This window comes from Microplitis mediator, chromosome 8, assembly GCF_029852145.1.
Source record: "Microplitis mediator isolate UGA2020A chromosome 8, iyMicMedi2.1, whole genome shotgun sequence".
Taxonomy (NCBI): Eukaryota; Metazoa; Arthropoda; class Insecta; order Hymenoptera; family Braconidae; genus Microplitis; species Microplitis mediator.
The window spans coordinates 7,658,738-7,686,202 of record NC_079976.1 but is presented as its reverse complement, the minus strand read 5'-3'; the positions used below and the strand labels follow the sequence as shown (position 1 = coordinate 7,686,202).

The 27,465-nt window shown below is 27.2% G+C and overlaps 1 protein-coding gene across 6 annotated transcripts in view; it reads left to right on the top strand.

Annotated features, from left to right (window-relative positions):
- LOC130673528 (protein bric-a-brac 1-like) overlaps positions 1-23,547 on the top strand; it is a 261,506-nt gene extending 237,959 nt beyond the window's left edge. For 5 of the 6 annotated variants that reach the window (XM_057478550.1, XM_057478554.1, XM_057478549.1 and 2 more), the window contains 5 exons: positions 3,995-4,052; positions 9,656-9,836; positions 13,649-13,734; positions 15,482-15,709; positions 17,707-23,547. In XM_057478550.1, coding sequence (XP_057334533.1) covers positions 3,995-4,052; positions 9,656-9,836; positions 13,649-13,734; positions 15,482-15,709; positions 17,707-18,209 — 1,056 coding nt within the window. In that variant the 3' untranslated portion in view covers positions 18,210-23,547. The remainder of the gene's footprint in view (positions 1-3,994; positions 4,053-9,655; positions 9,837-13,648; positions 13,735-15,481; positions 15,710-17,706) is intronic. The other variant, XM_057478555.1, reaches the window with a different exon arrangement.
- Positions 23,548-27,465: the final 3,918 nt, after the last annotated feature.

The following is a 27,465-nucleotide window of genomic DNA, read 5'->3' as shown; positions in this document are numbered from 1 at the left end:
ATTTTTTAATAGATTCCTTTATATATATATATATATATATATATATATATATATATATATATATATATATATATATATATATATATATTCATAGAAGGAATTATATATTAAAAGATCCACAAATGAGATGCATGTTCTTTTTAGTTGAATCTCGATTCATCTCATGTCGTTTCCAATTTACTCCAGTAGATTCATTAAATAATTAGTTCCAATCGCGTAATAACGTTTAATGGTATATATATATATATATATATATCTAATAAAATTATGTACAGTCGATCAACTCGATTCTAAGTACAGAGAGAAAAGCGGTTAAAGGGAATCACGAATAATATATTAACGAAATAAACAGGGTTGCAAAAAATATAAAATCAACTTCTTCCTTTAAATTGAATTTTTTTCATTCATTTTTATTTATTTACTTCCTATTTTTTTTTATGTACTCTTTGACAACTTTTTTTTCTCTAAAAGATTTACGTCAGTAAACTTTCATACTGAAGATCTCTACGGATATGATAAACTTGAATCAAATTGTATTCTTATTTTTATATTTTTTAACAGAATATCACATTCGTGAAAAATTATTTTGAAGAGTAGGCAAGACCAGAGGAAAACGAGGGACCATTTTTTGAATTAAAGAAATTCGTGGAAAAAAATGGGGCAATTTGAATTTTTTAATGATTTCTAGTAAAAAAAATCAATTTATTGAAAACTGGAAGAACTTAATTTGAGGTGAAATGGGTTGGTATTAAGAAAAAAAAATCATTGCTTTGCTTGAACTTTGGTATTCGATCTATGAAATTAACTCACATATTGATAAATATATGAATCAACAAAATTTTAATAGCGGCCTAATTTACCACAGATTATACTTTTTTTCAGTTCTCAATAAATTAATTCACATAAAAAATACTTTAAAAAAATGGCCCCACTTCTAGACTAATTAACTCACCCCTTCCTTTTCCATAAAAAAAAATTTTTTGTTTTAAAAAATGGTGTCTCATTTTGCCACGGGCATAAATATAAAGACTAAAAAAAAAAAAACATAATTATTAAAATAAAAATACAAACTCCATTTTTATCGCCAATAATTTTGCCCTAATAAAACAAAGAAAGAAACTCCGAAAATTTTTCGTAATCTATGTAATTGAAATTTTCTATGCGCTTCAGATTTATCTCATATATAAATAAATATATATTATATACTTATCACTGAAAGATAAAAGTATTGAAATTAGAATCTATGAAAAAAATATTAAAAATTTTAATTATTCAGCTCAATGATTTTTAAAAATAATTATTCATTTTTCCTTTTTTTTTAAATCATAAAAATATATGATTGTGTATCTTTGTTATCGTTCCACCTATCTTTACTTCCTTTACCATCAATTGGAACGGCAATTAACAACGCGGTTGTGGATGCGTTCAACACACATTTATTTGGCTAATCAAACGGAACCTGTCGCCACACAGTGCTATCACCATTCCCGTTATCAAATGATTTATTACTCTCATGATTATTTTTATTTTCAACTTTTTTTTTTTATTCTTCAACTCAAATCTATACTTTAAAATTTATTTATTAATAAATAATACACAACCATTATTTATTATATCCCAGATAAAAAACAATATAATTATTAAAAATATAAATATTTTCTTATAAAAAAAGAAAGTAATTTTTATAGAGAAAAACATGAGTTTCCCCTTTTGCTGACTCTCGCACAGTCGAACGTTAATTTCCACGAATTTCATTAGAACAAACGAACTTTGCTAATCCGCAGTAATCCGATTAGAAATTTGTCCCGGAGGTACATTGCTGCGAATACGATATATATATCTATATATATATAACTCTTTCTTTCTCTAACTCTTCCTTTACCTATCTATATTTAATACCTTCTATCTTTTGCTATTTCTCTTCTTCATTTCCCCTTTCGTAGTGTCCACCTTCGACGTTTGCCTCCAACATTCCCTGTTGACTGAAATTCTCGATCCAACAGCCTATGTCTCTCTTTGCTGACAAATATTTGTCGGAATTAACTCAATAGACAACTTTGCAAATTCATTTCTATCTTCCCTTTTAGTTTAAACACTAAAAATATTTTTTTTTTCATCTTCACCTTTACTTCCATCTTTATCTTCATTTAATTCGCTCGATTTAAATTTAAAACAAAATATTTATTGTTTCATTATTAATTTAATTAGCAATATCCACCCGCTGCTTTAAGTGCTATAAGTTTTTCATAATAGGAAATAATTTTTTTTTTTAAACTTTAAAATATTGAGCAAATAAATCTTAAAAAAATTTATGTTTTTTCGAGCTCAGTTATATCGTGACATTTTTATGTAAAAATATTTCGTAATTTTCATGATTGACGCTTTCGAAAAAGAGTCACCCTGGTCAGAGATTCCTACTTTGAAAATTATCGATATCGATTATTTTCCGATTAAAGTGAACCGGAATATAATCGATTTTCTATTGCTCTGAATAAAATTAAATTGGGAATCTTAACCAGAGCTCTTTACCCATACAAAGTCGCCGAGCTTCGAAATTTCCCCATAGATCGGCCGATGCCTGGTTTGCAATGATTGGCCAATAAATGGCTAACTATACTGGCCCGTGCATGGTGAATCATTGGCAGCCGTTTTTTTGCTTATAAAAACGGTGCACAATTAACCGCCGTTCGTTGGCCAACCGTTTGATCGAGTGCTCTTGATACCAAGCTTTGGCCGATGATTGATTGCCACGATTGGCCAATGCTTGCGACTGCCATGCTTGGCATACCGTTATCATCCGATATTTAGCCGATCTTCGGCCGATGCTTGAAAATTGGCAGCCATTCACGACCCAGTAATGGGCCGATTCTTAATTTTGTATGGGTATTCATTAGTACAGATAATATGACATAGTGTAATATTTTTAGATATTCAATAGAAAGTGAGGATTTTTTGCCCCAAGAAATTTTTGTGATTTGAATTGCTGTAAGAAAATAAAAATTTTGTATGTACCTGAAGATCGAAACGTTTTTCACGCAATGAAAATGAAAATAATTCATGAAATTGGTGCCTAAAGGCGAATTTAGGGGTAGTTGGGGGTGACCTGCCATTTTCGAGTGACGTGTGAAACATTTCCGAAATCTAGATCCAGTAGATTTTTTACTTTTAATTTCTTTTTTCTTATTTTCGTTCTGCGATAAACGTCCCGATCTCTGGGTACATAATTTTGTAAGGACTAGAAAAAATTTCGTAGCCTAAATAAAATATATACTAGAATAATGTCAAAAACTCGACGAATTTTATGTCAATATGCTCAATGGTTTTCGCGGTTTATGAGCCTATAAAAAATGACTCCTCATTTATTAATATAGAGAACAATAATTTATAAAGGAAAATACAAAACGAAAACTTTAATTGCACTTTTAGTTTTTTTTCCTTTTTTCGTGAAGTGAAAGAGTTTCGATAAGGCTTGAATGAGAAAATAAATAAGTGCAGATGATTAGTGAATGTAGATATATAAGACCCTTGAAAATTCATTTCGGGAAGTCTACTATGAGGATGTAGCAGGCAAGTGGCCCGAATATATATCAGACGGTCGTAATATGCTCAGAAAGTGCAGGGAAATAAACTTCCAAAATGAGTTAACTTTGCGTGTGTCTTTCTAAGGATTTTAGTTCCATCGAAAGCAATGCACTTTTTTTTTGAATTTTTTTTTTTTATTTCATTTTTTTTATTTTTTTACTCGTGAAAACCATCTCTAGGATAAAAAGCCTCACATATTACTAAAGTTGTTTCCATAAGCACTTTCGCGCGAAACTCATTATTCATAGAGCTATAATTATTACAGAGAGTTTGTCTTGAAGGTGGAAAAAATATTACTTTACTCTACAAACAATTATTATACAAACAATTATTATTATACTTCTTTAACTATTATAATAATTAAACATTTTTTTAAACTTTAAAATAATTATTTTATTTTTTTTTGTTTCAGGCCAAGTTGTTGGAATCATCCCACGCTTGGCTCGGTGCCTCCACCTCCAATATATCAGGTGAGTTTTTATTACTAAATTAATCGAAAAATATAAACCATTTAATGAGAACTTTTAATTAATCATTTGTGATCGACATAAATTATAGAAATTTTTTTATTTTGCGGATTAACCTTTTGATATTTTTTTTACAAATCAGCAGTTTTATTTCGGGTATAAAAGAGAGCAAATTTAATATTCGATAGAATGACAGTCATGATAATCCATACAATTGTAGAATATTTTTAAAAAATGTTCATTATTTTTTTCACTTTATCCATTAGTTAAAATTTGTTACTTCGTGAAGTTAAAAATAAATAATTAGGAAATAAAGTGCTAAATTGTGACGAATAAAAAAAATTAAGGGAAGAGTGAGGTCAAAGAAAAAAATATTTTTAAAGTATAAATTTATCTATTTAATGATAATTTTAATTTTTAAAAAATTACATTTTTGAAACTGACTTCAAAATATTGAAATAATGAAATTTAATTGAATTGAACGAGGGAAATTAGTCAATTTCATATTTTTGAAATCATTGATATAAATTTATTTTTGATTACAATAATAACAAAATATATATATGAGAGAAAGGCGGGGAAAATAGACCGCCAAGGAAATAATGAATTTGGACCCATTTTTTCGAGTTCTTAAAAAATTCCTGGAAAAATTTTTAAAAAAATTTTGGGATACTCGAAATTATACAAAAATAATCAGACAAGACGTAAAAATTTTTAAGGTTGTCCATTTTGCCACACTGTCCCTAATTGTAAATAAAAATATCAAAATTATTTGACCTTATAAAAAATAGTCACTAAAATTCTTTTAGGGAAGAGGGGAGCAGAGTGGGCCCCTTAAGGAAAATAATTATGATATCATTAATTTTTCTTACGCGTTTACTTCTTTTTAAGCCCTTGATACTTATTTTCACTTCATTATTCTGCGTCCATTAAAATTGAAAAATTGAAAATTAGGGGCAAAGTGGGCCCTCAACAAATTTCGGATTTGATACTTTTTATTCTTTACATGTGTGATATTTGCAAATAACTATGAATCAATTGTATTTTAATAACATAAAAGTCATTTTAATAGTCTGCTGCGATGTAACTTTAAAACGTAATTTTTTATCTTTAACTTTCTCAATAAATTATATTTAATGAACAGTTTTGGTGGTCTATTTTAGCCCTCATTATATAAGAAATTTCGATAAGCTTATTATCCGTCCGAATTTATTGGCGTATAGAAAATTTCGAGAGCCCACTTTGCCCCCATACGTTTTGAATTTTTGAAAATTTTAAGGGGCCTACTTTGCCCCTCCTCCCCTATAAGTTAAGTAATTAACTGTAAATTAAAATTTTCAAAATTCGATTTTTCAAAAATTAAAATTCCCAAGTTTATTAAGACACATTTTGTAAAAAAAAAGTTTGTTTATAAATTACTTAAAAATTTAATTACAGATATTAATAATTAACTAATAAAAATAAATTTGAATAAAAAAAAGCAAATGAACGTATTTTAATTAAATACTTAGTGACGTTGATAAAACAATAAATATTTTTCACACTAAAGATTAGAGTACTTGAGTACATTATGCCAATCGTCCGTCGTCCGTCAGTGCACGTAGATTGAGTGTCTAGTCTATTACAACATAAAATCAATACCGCGGATATGTAACTGACTGCATAAATGTCAGTACATCTGTTTATGCATACATTAAATGTCTCAGTAAAGTATCCCTACTTTATATATTTGCCATAAATTTTTAATTAATTTAAGTTTAAATAAAATTAAAAAAAAAATAAAATACAAGTAAATTTTTTTTTTTAAAATTAATGTATGAATAAAAGATAAAAATAAAAGTGAGTTGTATATTTACCTATTGTATGATATTTATTTCGGGGCATAGTAAAGTTTGACAGTGTGATGGTGAGTGGATGAAAACGCGGTTCACAAACCCACGGATTTTCCGGTATGCCAACAGGTGGCAACTCGTGGATTTTCCATCCCTCATTTATAAAACTTCACAAGCGCTAAAATTTTACACCTAAGCACTCTCAATTCGTCTCATTTTACACCACTCAGTCAGTCAGTTTTTTTTTTTTTTTTTTTTTATAAAACTTTTATTTATAAATTTATTATTTTAAATTATAATTGGACACAGTAACAAAAGATTTATCGATAATACTGAAGGATAAACTGTAATTAAAAATTAAAATTTACAACTTTTAATATTGGTAATTACGGAATATAAATCATTAGATATAATTATCACGTCACGAGTAAAAAAAATAACAAATAACAAAGTACTCATCTGATCTCACTCTTCGCTTTATTTTTTATTCGTCTTAAAAAAAATAAAATAATTGCAGGCAATAATTTTTTTTTTTCTAAAGAGACGATACGTTTTTTTTTTACCCACCTTAGAAAAAGTCCCCACTGTTCCCTGTATTCTAGCTGACTATTCGAGCCTGCTGAAGCTGAAAGCACCGACGTGGACCCGACAAGATCTGCAAGATGCGATAGAGGCCGTTGTCACACAGAAAATGAGATTTACCCAGGCTTCAACGAAATACGGGATACCCAAAGGGACACTTTATGACAACATACTAGGAAAATCAAAGAGAATGATGGTACTTGAAGAAGCTGGACTTGATTCAAATGAAGAAAATGCAGTCCTTGAATTTTGCTGTGACATAACTGTCAGTCCTTACAACAGACGAACTAAAAAATCACTTAATGCTATTTTGAATTTTGTTGAAAAATTACGCAGGCGACGTGATCCGGGTTTTATTTTTACTGGATTGTCGGGATTTAGATGGTGGTGGGCATTTTGTAAAAAACATTCCATTGTTTCACTTTATTTCAATGACGAAAATGATAACGAATGACGAATAAGTCCAAATATTTATCGTTTATTATTATTATTATATTTTCAAATTTTGTAAATTTAATATAGAGTTCAATTTGTTTATTTAAAGTTAGTGCCTTATATTGTCTTCCAACATACAAATAGATATCATTGATAATTAAATTTAAACAAACGTTTAATGAATTATGGCAGACAACAAATTTTGGGCTGTAAATTTTCAAAATTAATTTAATTAAAGTTACATATATATAATTGTTTATGTCACTCGTGTATGAAATCCGAGCTTGATATTTGCGTGGAAAATAAATGTAATTAATTTTCAAAGTCGGGTAACGACAACGAGTGAATTGTCCAAAAAAAAAAATTTTAATTGACTTGAAATTTAAAAAAAAATCATGATAATGATCAATTAAATTTAGAAAATTAAATAATATTTTGTTAATTTTTAAAACACTTTCGCGGTAGAAAAATTTTTTGATTTTTCAGTTTCATAATTTTGATGATTATGAAGACGTTAGACATGAAGACTGAAAATTCAGTGTAGGGGAGACGTAGTATTGAAAAAAATTTCATTTTACAATAACTTTAATTAAACTTATTTTCTACCAAGTGTTTAATTTTGAAAGCACTAATTTTGAAATTTTCTCTCCATATAATTATTAGTTTATCAAAAATAATTTTTACTTGATTATAATTTCAAGTTCCGGCTTTCTATTGGTCAAAAATCAAAACTATAATGAAGTAAAAATTATTTTTGATAAATTAACAATTATGTTAATTAACAAATATATAAAAAATACTGATTGATTCTTCGAATGCTGGGTAGAGAATAAAAATTTTTTTTCGGGGTATAATGAAGTATCTCAAAAATTTGTTTTTGATATTTTTTATCAACGCATAAATTACTGTAATACTAACGCATAATACTGTAATATATCTTACATTCAAAATCCTCTAATATTTTACTCTATCAATAAAAAAACCAAAACGTCAAAATTATTCTTTCAATTGTTCCGTCCTTCGTTTTATCTCAGACTCAACATTCAAAATTTTATAAAAATTCAAAAATTTGAGAAAAACTAAATTTAGTTCACACTTTTGATGCTTCTATTTTACCTCAGGTGCCCAGTCTCCCTTGTTTCCGTTATTACGTAAATGTCAAGCTCACATGTCGTCTACGTGGTGAAAAAATTAATCTCACTACATTTTAACGACCGATTTTTAAGACTCGATTCTATTTAGCATCCGCCTTTTTTTTTTAATTACTGCCTATAAAAAAAATCTTTAACAATAATCTCTAAACAAATATATTTTATATTTATATTTTTAAATCGTTAAGCTAAAAATAAGTATATTTATATATCATAGTTATATTTATATACAAAGAGCTGGAGAACAAAAAAAATTATGTTAATTAAAAAAAAATACAAATGTTTATTTTGGTGGCTATTGAATATATAAATTCTATATTTCATTAAAAAAGAAAAAACAATAATCAAATATCAATATTTTATAAATATATCTCTCGCTGATATTGAGTACAAGATTCTCATAATACTATTTAATATTTTTGTTGATATCTACATGACCTTTGCTCAAAATAGAACATAAACATTTTTAGAGTAACTAATTAATCATAAAAAAAATAAACAACGTAATATAATACACTTGCAAACCATGCAATCAATGAGTATTTATAAAAAAAAAACTATTTTTTTAAAAAATATATTAAAATTAATTTGTAAATAACGAGACGGTGCTGATAATTTCATATATTAATTAAACTCAGTCTAAAAATAGTAAAAGAAAAGAGTAAAAAAAAGCAAAAGTTAATGAACAATTAAAAAATTAATTAATAAAAAAAAAAAAATAAGAAACTCTATTGGTTATTCCATCACTCATTTGGTCCAAAGATAGACTCAATGGCGTATATTTGTGATTTTCAATTAAATGTATTAATCATTAAATTGACGAAGGCTTAATTAAACTCAATAACTAAACTATTAAATAATCGTTGCGAATTGAGGCCATCCTCAGAGACGAAGAACGGGTGCTCAAGTATTTTCAGAATACGTTGCTTACATCATTACAAACTAACTTTGTATTTAATTATTTTATATATATATATATATATATATTTATATATATATTAGTTTTATTTAATATTTTTTAATTATTAATTATTTGACAAAAGTAAAACTACATTCCAGTATAATTATTTTTTTTATAATCTTTATAATTATCAATTATCGTAGTTGACAATTGAAAAAAAAAAACATTCCGATAATTAAATGTTTCATTGTTTATCGAAATATAGCAATAAATGAATGCCAGCATGATATGTTTGCATTTAAAAGCATAATGTTTGTTATTAGAAAAAAAAAATAATAATTTTTTTTCATTGTAAACGATTGTATTGAATTTCAAATATACAATACGTTGTTCTCAATTTATTTATTTAATTACCTCAATTACCTACTGCCTACTTGTGTTGTTTTTCTTTGTTACAGATAATCGTGTTATAAATTATTAAGGTATTATAAATTTTGATTGTTACAATAAGTCATTTTAAAAGTATGTATAGATGATGGGAAAGAAAGAGAAGGGAAGAAAATAATTATTTATACTTTTAATTATCTTGCCATCGATAATTATGTAAATTAATGAATAAAAAAATTGATTTTTTTGGCTGAGTACCTGGGAATTATGAACTAATTGAAAAATATCTCCGCGTTTTTTGCGGGGAAATTGTTACAGCAGATAGCTATCAGTATCAACTGCAGTCACTGTGGCAAAAATGTTGGAACACAAATTCTGGGTTGGTGCATAACTTGCGCTTTCGTGAACGTGGACCACTAAAATCATGGAGACCGGAAACTATGGCTGAGGCGATTTTCAGTGTTTTGAAAGAAGGATTATCGTTAAGTCAAGCTGCTAGGTAAATTTATTATCTACTCTAGTAATAATAGGATTATTGTACTTTAGTATAAAATAGCAATTGAGGTAAGAGACCCAGTACCCGATCGGGGAACTAGTACTCGATCACTCCATGTATTTTTATATATATATTTAGTAAATAAAAGTGATTGGGTACTAGTTGAATTGTTTATTTGAGAAACCCCATAAGTCAAGAAAACAAAATTTTTCAGGAAACACAAAAAAAATTTTTTTGGAAAAACTTGACATTAAAATAATAAATAAATAATTGAATACAATAATGTTAGCGTCTTTGAAAAAGATTCCAACAAGAAAAATTTAATTTCTTAACTAAAACTACTTTAAAAAATTATTTAAAGTTGATTGACTTATGGGGTTTCTCAACCAAACGGAAAAAAAAAAGTTATAAAATCATTGTTTTTTTAAATGTTTCTACTCAAATCATTTATTACACTGATAAAATGAAGTGTTAAATATGTATTTGAACTCTGAGACTCAGAAATTATAAAAAATTATAATTAATTTAAACATTTTAATTAGTCACATAACAGTCAACAATAAAACAACATTTGAAATTAATTTCCCAAAAAAGCGCGAATTTTAAATAACAAAAAAAAAAAGATTTCTGTAAAACTAAAACTGCATATGTTTATTTGAGTCATTGACTTATGGGGTTTCTCAATTAAATGAAATCGCTGTCACCTTGTTATTTTTTTTTTAAACGCTGATTTGATACATATTTTGATTGATTTCTATGGAGAGACATCCAAAGAACCCAAAAATGCAAAAAACCCAATTTCGTAAAAAACATGACTTATGGGGTTTCTCAAATAAACGATTCAGTTCTCTGGTCGGGTACTGGGTCTCTTACTTTACGCAAAGAACAAATTTAGTTTAATAATAAGTTGCGTGGCACTTAAAATAAAAAATTAACGACAATTATTGAAATTCCGGGTAAAAATCTTTGGCTGAAATCACGCCGAAATCATACAGAGAAAAAAAGGATTCCTTGGCGCAAGAAATATTTTTCATCGTGAATTGAAAACAAAAATTTTCTTAAGGTTAGAAAAAATTTCTTGGGGCAAGTAATAATTTTTTGCCCCAAAAAATCCTATTTTTCTGTGTCAAATTTCATTCAATGACTTTTTTATTTAAAAAAAAATATATTACACTTTAATAGCCGGTTATTTTTATCTTTAAAAAAAATATAAGATTATAAGTCTTATCTAAAAAATTAAACTTTTGAGATTAAATGAAAATTCATATTTGACTCGAACCAAAAATTGGATGACAACATGATTAATTTTTAATAATATCCAGGATAGCTAAATAAAGTTATTAAAATCGATATCATCCGATATAGAATATTCCTATATAAAATTTCATAAAATATTTATGACTCTCAACCGGATACCAAACTATAAAATTAGAGTTGACCGTCTATTTGGAAAACATAACACTTTAAGCTTTTAATTAGTCCACCTCATCTAATTATTTATCAAATAAGAAAATTTTTTCACAAATATTTTTAAGCGTATAAATATATACTTATGCTGATCAAAATGAGCTATGGGTACGACAGAATTATCTCCGGAGCTTAATTTCATTAGTAATTTCTTATTCATAATGTAATATTAAATATTTTATAACTTCTGAGTGGATATTTCAGACGATTAAACTATTAGTCAATCAAGTGATTTTATTAATTTAAATATTAAATGTTCATTAAATCATTTCCGTTACAATATGACATTTATATTGATGTTCTATTTATTGTACAGAAACATGAAATATTATATTGATTAAATTTTTTGAGGATGCCAATGTAGAGAACGATTTAAATTAGTCTGTAAAAAATACCGTTATGATTTTGGTGACATGATTATTTTTTTTTCAATACCGAGATTGAGAAGAGAAATTTCCTTAAAAAAAAAAATAATCATTATTTTCTTAACACAAAAAAATTTATTTTTATGTCAAGAAAGAGGATAATTTAAATTCCTAATTAATTTGTTGATTCTAAAAAAATCACTTGAGTCATGCTACTGTTCTATTACACGGAGATCAAATTATAGTAAGCCTAGGAACGGTAAATAAAATTTCTCATACTGTTATGGTGATAATTACTTAGGGCTATGGGATATAATTCCATAATTTTTGGGAAGAGTTTTCATAACTATGGAAACAGTTCAAATTTTTATGGTAAAAGCTCTCATAATAGTACGGTAATGATTACAATAGTGTATGGTAAAAATTACTAACCGTAAAATAATAATTACTATAAAAGTATAGTAATCATTACCATAATAGTATAGTAATAGTTACTAGAATGTATAGCAATGACTACAGTAGTGTATGGTAGACATTACCATACCAGTATAGTAATAACTACCATACTAGTATAGTAATAATTACTATACCAGTATAGTAATAATTACTATACCAGTATAGTAATAATTACTATACCAGTATAGTAATAATTACTATACCAGTATAGTAATAATTACTATACCAGTATAGTAATAATTACCATACCAGTATAGTAATAATTACCATAATAGTAGAGCAATAATTACTCTAATAGCATGGTAATGATTACTACAATAATATGGTAATGATTACCACAATGTATTCCAGAAATTGATATAATTGTATGGTAATATTTCCCATAAACTATAATGTATAGTAAAAGTTACCATAATATTATGGGGATAATTACCATAATAGTATAGTAATAGTTACTTTAATGTATAGCAAAGACTACAGTAGTGTATGTTAAACACTACCATACCCGTATAGTAATGATTACCATAATAGTAGAGTAATAGCATGATAATGATTACTACTATAGTATGGTAATGATTACCACAATGTATTCCAGAGATTTCTATAACTGTATGGTAAAAATTCCCATAATCTATAATGTATAGTGGAAGTTACCATAATAGTATGGGACTAATTGCCATAATAATATAATAATGATTACCATGGCATTTAGAAATTCTTAGTGTTCTAGGAACTGTTACCATAATATTATGGTAATTGTTACCATACTATTCTAGTGGCATCTACCATCCATTACAGAAATTATTACAATAGTGTATGGTAAAAATTACTAAGTGTACAATAATAATTACTCTAAAAGTATAGTAATCATTACCATAATAGTATAGTAATAATTACTATAATCTATAGCAATGACTACAGTAGTGTATGGTAAACATTACCATACCCGTATAGTAATAATTACCACAATAATAGAGTAATAATTGCTCTAATAGCATGATAATGATGACCATAATAATATAATAATGATTACCATGGCATTTAGAAATTTTTAGTATTCTAGGAACTGTTACCATAATATTATGTTAATTGTTACCATACCATTCTAGTAACATCTACCATACATTACAGAAATTATTACTATAATTTATAGTAACGTTTACTGTAGTAGTATGAGAATGATTATCATAATATGAGGACTATTTCAATCTCGTAAAAGAATGAAACCCGCATAGTTAACAATGAATGCTATTATAAGAATGCAGGTCATTCCTATACAATATAAAAACTATTATGGAATATTGTAATTATTACCGTAAATTTCTCCGCCTAGTTAAGAAAATTTTTCTTCCACCAAAAAAGTATTTCTTGCATCAAATGACTACTCTATTAAATCAAAAATTCGCAATAAAATGATTCATTAGCGGGCAATATCATCCTGATAGATAAAATTTACCAGTTAACTATTAGTATTATTGTAATTGATATGACAATAAATATATGTAAATAAAATTTTTATATTTTCAGAAAATACGATATTCCATATCCAACATTCGTTCTTTATGCAAATCGAGTGCATAATATGCTTGGACCAAGTTCTGATGGTAGTGCTGGTGAGTATTTTCCTTTAAATAAATTTATATTATTTAATAAAACAATTAACTTTTTACAAGTTGCTTATTTTATTCTGTCACACATAATATCAACAACATGAAAAATAATAATAATAATAATAACAAATAAATACCATAACTAATTACAGATTGTAAATAGTAAATAGTAAATAAATGAATAATAAGAAAAAGACAAAAACAGATATTGCATTTAGCAAAATGTGGGTGTAGCATTGGAGACTAACTTGGCGCGCGTTTAGATTTAGTTGCGCTCGTAAAAGATGCAATTACAACAAGCTGAACCTCGTTTACCGGATGCATTAGGGACCGCCATTTCTCGTAGTTACACTATTTGACGGCCATTGTATTTACGTATGCTTCTATAATTTGATATTTTATTGTTTGGCCATATGGAGAAACGTACAATAATAATAATAATAATAATAATATCAGTATTACTCCATAATATTATAACTATACCTCATCCCTACATTTTTTTGTAGGGATGGTCTGTAGGGTCAACCGTTTTACTCATTTTTCTTTTAATTTTTTGACGATTCTTAGCATGTTGTCCTCGACATGCTAAAAATAGTACCGGATAAAATGTTGAATATCTTTAAACAATAAAGTATTGAGGTTCAATTGACGTAAGTCTAGTTGAGTACAAATTACGTGACCTCTCAGTGAAAAAAAAATATTTCCATTGGATTGATTTTTTTTCCATAATATTTCAACACTCTCTTCAATCTGGTGAAAATAAGAAACGATTCAATACAAAAATTTTGTTTTTTCACTCAGAGGTAAGCGTAATTTATACTCAACTAGACTTGCATCAATTAAATCTCGATACGCTGTAAAAAATTTCGGTGTAAAAATGGACCCAGAGAACTTTACACGGCTGTGTAGTGTGAAATAACGGTGTAAAATTTTCTTGATGTAAATTTTCCATCCGTGTAATTTTAACACAGTGTGATGTATTTTTTTTACACCATTCCGTGTTACTTGTAATTTTGATTAATGAGCAACAAACGATCATTTGATGTTTTTAACTACTTAATCAATAACTAAATTAATTTTATTTAGATATTCAATAGTATTTTGAACATTTAAATATTATTATGATTAATTTTCTTAACGCAAAATTATCATGAATTATACATTTACACGTTTGGCGGTGTAAAAATTTTAAATTCACAACGCCTAAATTTAACACCGAATTTCGTGTAATTTTCACACCGAAATTTTTACACCGAGACATTCACACTACACTGGGTCCAAAAAATTTTTTACAGTGTAGACTTGCATCAATTAAATCTCGATAAATTGCTCAAAGATCTTTAACATACTCGGTACTATTCTCAGCATATCGAGGACAACATGCTAAGAATCGTCAAAAAATCAAGAGAATCTTCGCGTTCAAAAACATGGTTATCCAGATATTTTGAGCTCTCCAAGCTCCATGGTATAACTGTCATATGTTTTTGAGCTCTTCTTGTCATTTTGTGTCTTAACTTTTGTTTCACTTTCTGTCTTATACTTTATCAAATTTAAATTCAAAATCAAATTCAATTCGTAATTTTTTTGTGATAAAAAAAAACTACAGTAATTATTAATATTCAGTATAAAATACATCTGCCCGTGGCATTTATCCCACTTTTACTTAACTAATTACATAAATAATAAAATAATAAAAAATAAACACAACAATTATTTTATTTTTATTTTTGTTTTTGTTTAAAATTACCAGATCTCCGACCGAAAGGAAGGGGACGACCTCAGAGGATTCTTTTGGGTGTTTGGCCGGACGAGCATATCCGGGGTGTGATTAGAGCGGTGGTATTTCGCGACGGAAATATCGTGAAAGAGGAACCGACCCCGTTATATCCAAGTCTAGCGAATTATGCGTGCAATGGACCAGAGGGCGCGGTAAGCCCTAGTGCTGCTGCGGCCGCTGCGGTTGCCGCGGTCGCCCAAGGTAATTCCCAACGATATTTTATACATCATCCTCATCACTTTTGACACCATAGGTGTTCAATAAACCCCCTTACCAACAAACTGATAACAAGTTTTAAATCAAGAAGGTTTTATTGTCAATTATATTATTTGAATACAAATATAAAAATGTATTTTTTAAAAGTGGGACAGGATAAAATGTCAAGCCAAATAATTAAGTATTTAAATTATAAATAAACAAAATGAACAAAGAGATAAAAATAAATTTAAGTTCAATTATTTGTACTGTATGATTAAAAAAACAATATCATCATTGATTGGCCTTGTTTTTTTTCTTAACAAATAAAAATACCCGTATATAAATAATTTACGTTTACACTTGAAGATTAAATTTTTAAATTAAAAAAATTATCATTAATTTTGTAAAATTAATTTTTTTTTAAATAAATAATAGGGGAGGGAGGGGCAAAACGGGTACATGAAGGAAATAATAAATTGCCGGGAACTCAAATACTTTAAATATTTTTTTTTAATGATACTCAAAATTTTAATAGTTTGTAGTTTATTTTTGACTTAAAATTAGTATATTTGTATATTAATATCAAACCAGGATCATTATATATATTACAAAATGGCTGTTATTTATATTAAAATTTGATACACATAAAAGAGCTAAATTTGTAATTTCGTATATTAAAATTAATATGAAAACGAATCGATAAATTGGTATCTACAGTTATTTATTACTATTCAAATAAACATAGAAAAATTTAAAAAATTTACCACTTATTCGATTTATAAATATAATAAATTAATTTATAATAACGAATAAATGTCATTTTATATTAATTATTAGTCAATGGGATAGAATTTATAAAATAAGAGTTAAAAGTTTTCGGTATTTTTATGAGCAAAAAATCAGTATCTAGTATACTAATTTTTCATTTTATTATTTACCACTTATTCGATTTATGTATATTGTAAATTAATTTATAGTGATGAATAAATGATATTTTAAGCTAATAATTGATCAGTGATATCGAATTTATAAAATAAAAGTTAGTAACTTTTGCAATTTTCCGGCTGGAAAAATCAGTATCTAAGATAGCAATTCTTAATTTGACCAATCATTACTTTTTAATAGATGTATGCCATAAATTAATTAATTTTCACTAATAAGTCACGTATTTATATACCTAAAAGTAATAATATTAACTTACTTTTCGAAATAATTGATAGTAGTTTTTAGGAATCTACAAAAATTAGTAAAATACTTTGCATCAAGTACATAATGGTACTAATTATTGATAACAGATTCCACTTTTTACTATTATTTATTAATTTTTAATATTCTGTTTTTTTCCGTGTGCGGGTAAAACGGGTAAACCCTAAAAAAGGCGAAAAAAAATTCTGGAAATTGAATAAATTAAATTTTCTTGTACGTAATTTATATAAAGAAAAATAACATTTTACATAATTATTGGGTGCAAAGGAACAAAAAAAAATTTTAATAGTTTCTATCTTAAAAAAAAGTCATTAACATTTTTCGATTGACCCTAGATTTTCGAAAAAGCTTAACTACTTATTTTGAATTGGTAATTTTTTATTTCCTGATCGCTATGCATTATTTGCTTCAAAGTAAAAAATTTTAGTTGGTTTTAATTCCAAAAATATTTTTAAAAAAGCAATTATGTGTTGCTTAAAATAATAGATAAAAATATCATTAAAAATTAATTAAATTTCAAAATTTCAAATATTTTTAAGTTTATTATCGCAATATATCTTAAGTAATTTGACCTTGGAGTTTTTTTTACGTAAACTAACAAAAAAAAAATCAAATTAATGTCATTCCAATTTTTAACAAAAAAAAATTTTTCGAAAACAGTCAAAAAAACCAAAATAATGCTCAATTATACTCATAAAATTTGAGAGTATCCCCCAGCCCTTTGACAATAAAACCTTCTTTTTAAAACCAAAAAAAAGTATCAAATTAATGAAGAAAAAAAAAATTATTTTTAGGTCTCCGACACCAAATGTGCAGTATGGTAGCGGCTGCCCAATCCCACCCCCACGATATGGTAGCAACAAATCTCTCGGCAAACTTCCAAGCGGCTGTCCAAGTCAGTCAGCATCATATGAATAATAACAGTGGATCAAGTAACAACAATAACAGAAACTCCCCATTGATGCTCGGACTGCCAAGTCCTGGGTCCGGTGGACCACCAGAAAGTCCAATGGAAGGCAGCCCATTGGCGAGTCCCCTCGCGCCATTAATGGACCCCGCTCACATACCGAGTAGTGTTGAAGTCGGAATCGGTATCGGTGGACTAGGTGGTCTAAGTGGACTAGGTGCAATAAGTGGAATGCATTATAAGCCACAACGTAGTTACATAAGCCCACGACCTGATAATATCTTCCAAGAAGACATCGCCGATTTGGTTAAAAGTCAGCATGGACACAAAGACAAAGACAAAGTACCGGTTAAACTAGAACCGCTAACTGACTCTCGTAGTGAACAGTAATCTTAATTAAATGATTATTATTATTATTATTATTGTTAATTAATTAATTAATTAATCGCAATAAAACTTTTATGGTTTTTTGCTAAAAATAATTCCATCAATCTCGACGACTCAATGATTAACATAAGAGTGAGACTGCTTTGGTTTTAAAATTAACGTAATTTTTTAAAATTTAAAAAAAAATGTTAATGCTGTGAGTGAAGTTACACAAGAAGACAAATGGTGATAAACTCATAATTTAAAACGGGCCTTGATTAATAAAAATTTAAAAAATATAAATAAGGAAAGTGTATAATCAAAAAAGCGAGCGAGCCTTGCAAAGAGTTATTGTCTCGTCCGAGTGTTGAAAACTTTTTACTTATCGAAAAAAAAAATAAATTTTTTTTCTGATTAAGAGATGGTGTAAAATATAAACAATTATTATTATAATTATATATAGATATTAATTAAAAAAAAAAACATAATTTATTTATTATTATTATTTTAGTCAATATATTGTGGACTTCAATGTGCGCCAAAATTATCGTGATCGTGGATTTAGAAAATGAATGAAAATTTGAAAAATTTATAATAAATTAGTTTGTCGTGATAGCAAAATTGCGAGTAAAAAAAAAGTAAATAAATAATAGCTAACACGTAATTGATGTATGCATATTATATATGTTAATGCCAAATGTATAATAGTTTAATAAGAATCGATTGCATGTTATAGCGGGAATTTTGAAAAAAATTAAATAAAATAAATAACAAGATTAGTAATAAATAATAATGATAATATTTATAATAATAAAATTATCACAGCCTTTTGCAAGATAAGAATGAAAGAGAGAGAGTGAGAGAGAGAGGGAAATGAAAGGATTTAAATATAATATAATGTGAAGCAAAATATGAGATAATTGACGTACAAGTTTATCCTTGGAGTGACGTGTGTCGAAATTACTCATATATTAAATTTAATTAATGGACGGAGTTGGTAAACTTTTGCATACAATGATGGTGAATTAAACGCAATGACATTGCCTGCGATTTTCTAGTCATAAAATGTTTATTAATTATATATACATTGGAATTCGACACGCGCAACTCGAGATAAAAATATAAATTTTAAACAATTAGTTTTTTTTTTTAATTGAAATAAAATTTTATTTATCGACCCTTTGTCCGTCGCGCTATGAGCGCAGCGCCGCAATTTTTATTAAAAGATCATTTAGAAGAAAATAAATTTCCTAGTCTTTCGAAATGTAATGAGTTATTTTACGATACTTTTTAGTAGCGAAAGGATAAATGATATTGATTTTTCTGATTTTTTAAATATATATAAAATAATTTTTTTTGTTAGAAAACCTGAGAAAATTAACGATTTGCCGCTAACGTGAGTAAACTCGCCCTAGCGAATCCGAATTACGGTAAATTATCGTATTTTATCGTAAAATACTGTATTTTACTGAAAACTTGCCGTATTTTACGGTAGAATGCAGCAAAATACGGTAAATTACGGTGTAATACCGCACATTAATGTACTTTACTGAAATTTATGGCATTTTTACCGTAACACAGTGGAACACTTTCCGGTAAAATGCCGTAATTATGCGATGAATCTGCAGGTTTACGATGAAATACCACAATAGTACCCCAAATTTACGGTAAACTACCGCACTTTTGCCGACAGATACTGCACTTCTACCGTAAAATATCGCAGAATTGCAGTAAATTTGCGGTAAATCGGCCGTAGTTTTACCGTAAAAATGCTGTAACTCACTGCAAAATATCGTTCTTTACTGCAAATTTGCCGCATTTTACGGTAGAATACGGAAAAATACGGAAATTTACGGTAGCTTACCGCATATTACTGTAATTTACCGAAATTTATGATATTTTTACTGTGGTGAACGACTTCACTTTACGGTAAAATTCCGTAATTTTGCAGGAAATCTGCACGTTTACGGTAAAATGCCGTAATGTTACCGTCAATTTGCAGTGATTTCACCGTAAGTTTGCCGGGAAAATTGCCGTAACTGTCGGTAATTCTTTCGAATACAGTAAATTACTGTAATTCGAATCCGCCAGGACGAGCGTTAAATTTGTTTGGATTTTCAATGCAGTGTTGCCAGTTATCACCAGCGACCCATTTCCAGTTCATTTAATTCATCTCTTTCTTTAATAATTTTTTTTTAGTAAAAAAATTCTAAAAAAAAATGATAATTGTCATGACTAGACTAGTCGTATAAGTTCATGTGGTTTTGATTTTTAAAAATCATAGTTATGATACTTGGCAACACTGCAATATTAAAAACGCAACGGCAAGGCGGACAGAGGGTTAAACTGAATTAAAGTTTCTTATGTATGTATAAATTTATTCGTTGACTTTTGTAAAATATAATATTATTTTAAAAATGCCAGTATCTCACTTGCTACTTGTATTAAAAGATAAAAAATGTACAAAATTTGTCACTGTCTTGTAAAAAGAAGTTTTAAAAAAAATGGTGAATAATAAAATTTAAAAAAATAATAAATTTATTATTAAAAATGTGGTGCGAAAAATTGATGTAGATGAAAATAAAATTATTTAAGTGTAATAAATTGCCTTCCTGCCATATTTGGGGTATGCCAAGTATAAAAATTATAAGGTTTAGGAAATAAATAAATGAAAAAAACTTAAATAAAATAATCACTAAATTAAAAATTTTTAATAAAATTTAGACTGGATCTTTGATGAATTTTAAGGTAAAACTTTAAGATTGTAGGTGTGAATCTAAATGGAAAATTGTGATGTGAATGTTTTTAATTTCTTGCAATAATTTTTTTTTTATTTTCTTGGATTATAAAAATTATTTTTAAAATGATCAAGGTCGTGGTATTTTTCAAAATTTATAAGGACCTTTTTTTAGGATTCTCGATCACTCGGATCTGATAAACTCTTTTAAATTTCGTGCTATCGAACGGTCTGATAATTATTAAAAAATAAAAAATAAATTTCTAGTGGGTGTAAGTAAACACTATTCGAAGTGGCCTTTCAAAAAAAAAATAAATTATAAATCTAAAAAACAAATCTCAGAGAAAATGTTGTTTTTGGCTTTTCCCATTTGTGTCTAGGAATTGAAAAGAAAGTTCTCGCGCGCTTCGGTCATTTAAATATTTTCTTAAATCATAACTTATTTTATATTACTCCAGTATTTGTGTAAAAATATTAATTTTTTTATACTGGACTAATGTTTAATAATAAAAAAAAGTTTTTGGAATAAAAAAAAATAATTCGTTCCAATTAGCACAGTTGGTAATTAATATTTAAAAATAAATATTCTTGATACAAACGTTTTTGTGCGAAAAAAAAAATTCAAAAAATAAAAAAAAATTTTAATAATAATAATAATAATTGTAACATTACCAAAAGTGCGAAGGAGACGTTCTTTATTACATAGAAATTAAAAAAAAAATAATAATTCACTGGCTACCGATCTCCTTCATATAAAAATATACAAAATTGTATACGTACTATTTCTTACTTCCGGTTTGTAAAAAAAAAAAACGGAAAGGAAATTCATTGTAAAAATTTATACAATTTAAGCTTAAATGTGTTCATATATAAGCAAACTTAAAATAAATATGAAATAAAATTTCATGGGTCGAGAGATAAATAAATAAAATAATTAAAATTTTTAGAGAGAGAATAAATGAAATAATTAAAATTGCGAGACCGAGCGAGCGAGTGTACGAGAGACGTGAGTTTGAATGTACGATTGATGAAAAAAAAAAAAATAATAATCAAGTAAATAATTTATTAAAAAAGAAAAAAAAAAGTAGTAAGTGCCTTCCAAAAAAAATTAAGAGTCCCGTAGATCGTGACCAGTAAGCGAATTTGAAAATTTCGTGTTAATAAAATCTTGAGGTAAATCTTGTATTATTAAAATTCATTAAAAAAACCTGAAATTTTAAATGAAAAGAAAAAAAATCCAAATCACAATATGCCGTTTAAAGGGGGAAAGGGGTCTGAGATACAAAAAAAGAACATATTTTTGAAATTTTTTTTTTTTTTGAGTTCTATCTTCATTGAAATTCTTAAAATTTGTGACATTATTAAGCGGATACGCTACCGGACCTCTTTCTCACACTCAGAAAAATAAACGGGACTTTCTTTGTTGCACTCATAGAGTAAATGAGAATTGTCTAGCCTAGGCATGCTCATGTATGATCATATATGAGCTCATGTATAATTATACATGAACAGATATGATCATGTCTGACCATTTTTCCGCTATTCGAGTGCAGATATGACCATACGTAACCTCATATACAATCATGCATGATCATACATGACCATGCATGATCATACATAACGTCATGCATGATCGTATATGCGATCATGTAGGATCATACATGAACAGACATGATCAAATCTAAGTATTTTTTCCCGGGCTTCTATTAAGGTTTCAAAAAATGCTAAAGATTCTCTATTTTAGGTTTTCAGTATTTGCCCGTAAATTAAATTTAGTTAAAAATCGGTTACCGTTACCCCTTAAGCATCATTCCAAGAATATTCTGCTAAATTTTCATAAAAAAATATTGAAAAATAAGCCAGTGGTAGCGGGGAGAGACGAGTCACCTCAAAAAAAGTCTCAATGCCGTAGGCTAGATAACTCATGACTGCCTCATCTGAAATAAAAAAACCAAACAGATTTCTTTAGTACACAAGTTTATTTTGGATTTGAACGAAGGAATAAACAAAATATTCATTTTTGAATTTTTGGGAAAGGTGCAATGAAAAAACTCTGATTTTTGCCAAAAATTGTTCCTCTTGTTTAATTAAGAAATAAGTAGTTATTTTTTATTCAGATGAAGCAGTCGTGAGCTATCCTGCCTACGGCATGGAGACTTTTGTTTTTGAGGTGACTCGTCTCTCCCCGCTACCACCGGCTTATTTTTGAATATTTTTTTATGAAAATTCGGCAGAATATTCTTGGAATGATTCTTAATAAGATCACAAATTTTAAGAATTTTAATGAAGATGGTACTCTAAAAAAAAAATTTCAAAAATATACTTTTTTTTTGTATCTCAAACCCCTTCCCCTCCTTAAATAAAAAAAAAATGTGTGGGTGGGTTAAGAATGAATGCAGAGTAATAAAAAAAAATAAACGCAGTTGTATACGTCGTTAAATTTTTCAAAATTATTTTCGACGTTTCTTGATGGTTTACTTTAAAAATTAAAAAATAAAAGACACAATAATAAATAAAATTCTTTTTGGATAAATCCATAACCGGTAATACCCTGAATGGCATGTCTGTAGGAAGTTCAATTTTAATTTAACAAAAAAATTTTAAGGGGGATGATAAATGAATTAAGCGAGAATTGTGAACAAAAATAATAATATTTATAATAATAATGGTAATGATAAACTTATTTAATAATTGAATAATGAAGTAATATAAATAAAAATATAAATTCATTTTCACATTTTGATATAATTGTGAACAGAATTTAAAAGACAAAAGATACCTATATTACATACATAAATTTTAAGTGACAAAAATAAATATCTAGTAATGCTGATGATAATGACATAGTACGTGGAATAATAAATATATAAAGGATATATATTATATATAAATTGATGTGTTTTATTGATACTATGGTTATTGCTGAGTAAAATATTAAAAAATTATTTTCATGGAAAAATATCAAATTATTTAATTTTATTTTGCTGGTAATTTTTTTAAATTTCGTTTTTATAACGGGGGTGCGTTTCATGATCGAATCGAATCGAATAATTCGATAATTTTTTAATTATTCGTAACTTTTCGAGTTTATAAATCAATTTTATAATTATTTGTAACTTTTAAAATTTATCGAGAAAATTCTGATCAGCTGATAAATTCAATTTTTGTTTAACCCGTCAGCACTCTCGTTATAAGCATTTTGCTCACAGGACGCTATTTAAATTATAGGATGTCGCTGTAGTGAAAGCGAGACACAAAAAACACAGTAGTACTGAAGGGTTAATAGAGTTTAGTTTTTAAAGGAACCAAGAATAATTTTTTTTTCAAATTCGTGTCTGAGTTCTACAGCCGAACTCCATTAACTCGGACGGTTTGTTTACGGAGGAGCGGAAATTTCTTGGAATTTCCGAGTTAACGGATGCCCCTTCTTCCTTAAGTGAAAACTATAACGCATGCGCTCTTACAACTACATGAATGATGTATAGATAAATATAGACAAAGACATACAAATGTATAGTATCGGGGAGACAGCGTAGCTCGTAGTGGGGGTCAAGATTCAGGGGAAGTTTCGAGATAATGGAATCCAAGTTAATGGAGTTCGACTATTTTTTATCTCTGACAAAAATTTGAATATTGGAAAAAATTTTACAATTTTAAGTCATTAAAAAAAATTTTTGTATTCAAAAATTTACGAATAATTCAGTTTTGAAATTCGAAAATTTACCAATAATTCAAAAGTTTCTAATTATTCGATATTTAAAAAATTCGAAATTTCGAATTGAATAGTTTGATTCGCGAACTATTCGCACACCCCTAATTTGCATACATCACAATAAATAGTTTTATTTAATAATAATACCAAAATTTTTAGCGATTCAAATGATTAAAAAAAAAAAAGACTCAACATCAAAGCCAAGTAATTAAAAAAATATGATATAATAAAATGCTACAATTAGCCTTGTAATTAAATGATGGATTAATTTTTCTGGCTGCCGAAAAATAAATAATAAAATAAATAATGATAGTAACAAGTGAGAAATGCACAATAATAATAATAATACTAATAATAATATTAATAATAATAATAATAATAATAATCAGAAAAATAAATAAACACAATAGTGTGTGAGAATGAAAGAGAAAATGATAATTAAAAATTACTCGCTTACTTTTTTCCCCCTCGCTACAATAAACTACAACTTATAGTAAAATGTAGAGAAAAATAAAAATAAAAAAACAAAATTATAACAACAAAATAAACATCCTAGTTTTATCTTAAAACACTATAGTAATATTTCATTAGTAGGATTCACATATGTTCTGATATATTCAATAATTTTTAGAGATCAGATTTAAATTTATTAAAAGACCAACAATTATCCGTAGCACAAAATATTTTTTTTTTAAATTAAAGCTGAATAGTTTTTTTTTCTAAGTTTAAAAAAAATGTATCACTTGTAAATAAATGAAAAAAAAGACGCAGCATTGTAAGGCAGGTTTAAAAATTGTATTATTAATTGTATTTATTATTATTATTATTATTTAAATAATAAGAAAAAAAATATTCCAATGCTTAACTATTAATATTAAAGCAATTATTTAAGCATTGAATCTCTTGTTTACTTTTGTAATTATTAAGATTTATTTCCATACATATATATGTACATATATGTGTATGTATGTATATATTTATTTATTAAAAAAAAAAAAAATAAAAAAAATGTCCTCGTCGAGAGCTCTGTTGCGTGATCATATTTTTTTTTATAATAAAAAACAATATAAAGAAAAAAAATTTTAATAATAGATACCCCTATAAAAAAATCCATATGGGAATCCAGCCTAGATTCCTATGTGAGTTCCCATATGGCATTTTCGGATGGATTCCCATATGTTTTTTTATAGGAATATTAATCTGTTCTTTTTTTATAGGCGCGTATCAATAGACGCTAGACATAGAGATCCAGATACCCCGGATTCTAAAAAAATTACTTTTATAGAAACCCAAATTCCATATGAATTTCCCATAAAGAAATCCATGTATGCAAATTCCTATGCTGTTTCTATATGGAAATCCAGGTACCTATAGTTTTCTATGGGGATTTCCTATAGACTATTGCTGGTACCTCCAGTTTCCTATGAAGGTTCCCTGTATAGAAATCCGAGCACTTACAGTTTTCTATGGGGTTTTCCTACAGACTATTCCAGGTACCTCCAGTTTTCTATGGCGGATTCCTATAGATGATTTCAGGTACCTCCAGTTTTCTATAGGGTTTTCCTATGGACTATTCCAGGTACCTCCAATTTTCTATGAGTTTCCTTCATAGAAATTCGACTACTTATAGTTTTCTACGCAGGTTTCTTGTATAGAAATCCGAGTACTTACAGTTTTCTATGGGGTTCCCTACATGGGAATCTAGGTACCCATAGAATCCTATGTGGATTTCCCATATGGGAATCCAAATACCCATAGATTCTTATATAAATCCATGCACTCCAATATTGATTCCTATAGATTCTCCCATAAATTCATACTTTCCTATATGGATTCCTATGGGTTTCTATGCAATCCCCCATGGATTTTTTTTATAGAAACGCGTATATGAATAAAGGAACAGATTAATATTTCTACAGGAAACCATATAGTAATCCATCCGAAAACGACACATGCGAACCCCCATAGGAATCTAGGCTGGATTCCCATATGGATTTTTTTAAGGGAACTTGTGCTAAGAAATTCAAATGAATTTCGATCTCACAAAGAAGCTCTCAGTATTATTAAAAAATAGTATAGTTTTAAATAATTTAATTTAATATTATTAATTTTTTTTTCGTTAAAACTCGATCGTTTTATTAATTAAGTAATTAATTTTACAATACCTTATTATTAAATCTCGTTTATTATTATTATGATTATAATAATAATTTAATTTTTTAATAAATATAATTAATTAATAAATCAAAACGATAATTACGTTTCAGTAGATAGATAAATTTGTTATTTAAATTGTTAGCGTGTAATTTCTGACTGGATAAAAAATGTGACTTCGGAAACTTGTCGTGAAAAAATTTTTACATTAAAAAAATAAAAATAAAAAAAAAATAATAATAAATATTTAATATTTTTTTTTATTTATTTTCTTAATAAAAAAAAAAATTACGGTTGATAATTATAATTAAGTTAAAAAAATACGCACATGCGGATGATTAGATCTGCTGGTTTCCCTGCTGTTAATTATTTTTTTTTTTTTTATTTTAATTTATTTATCATTGAAGATAAAATTTAAGAATGACATTCTACCGAAATATGCTAATTACTTATAAATACAGCTCTATATATAATTGACGTAAGCATTAAATTACAAACCTTTACCCGTTATTTGTATGGATAAATAATAAATAATAATAATAAATTAAAAAAAAAAATTAATTATGAAAAATACAAAACAGAATCACGCAATCATAAATTTAAGTTGCTACTTGGCACGTATATCTAAGTAATATACTAACATAAACAATATGCAATAATAATAAATATGAGAAAGA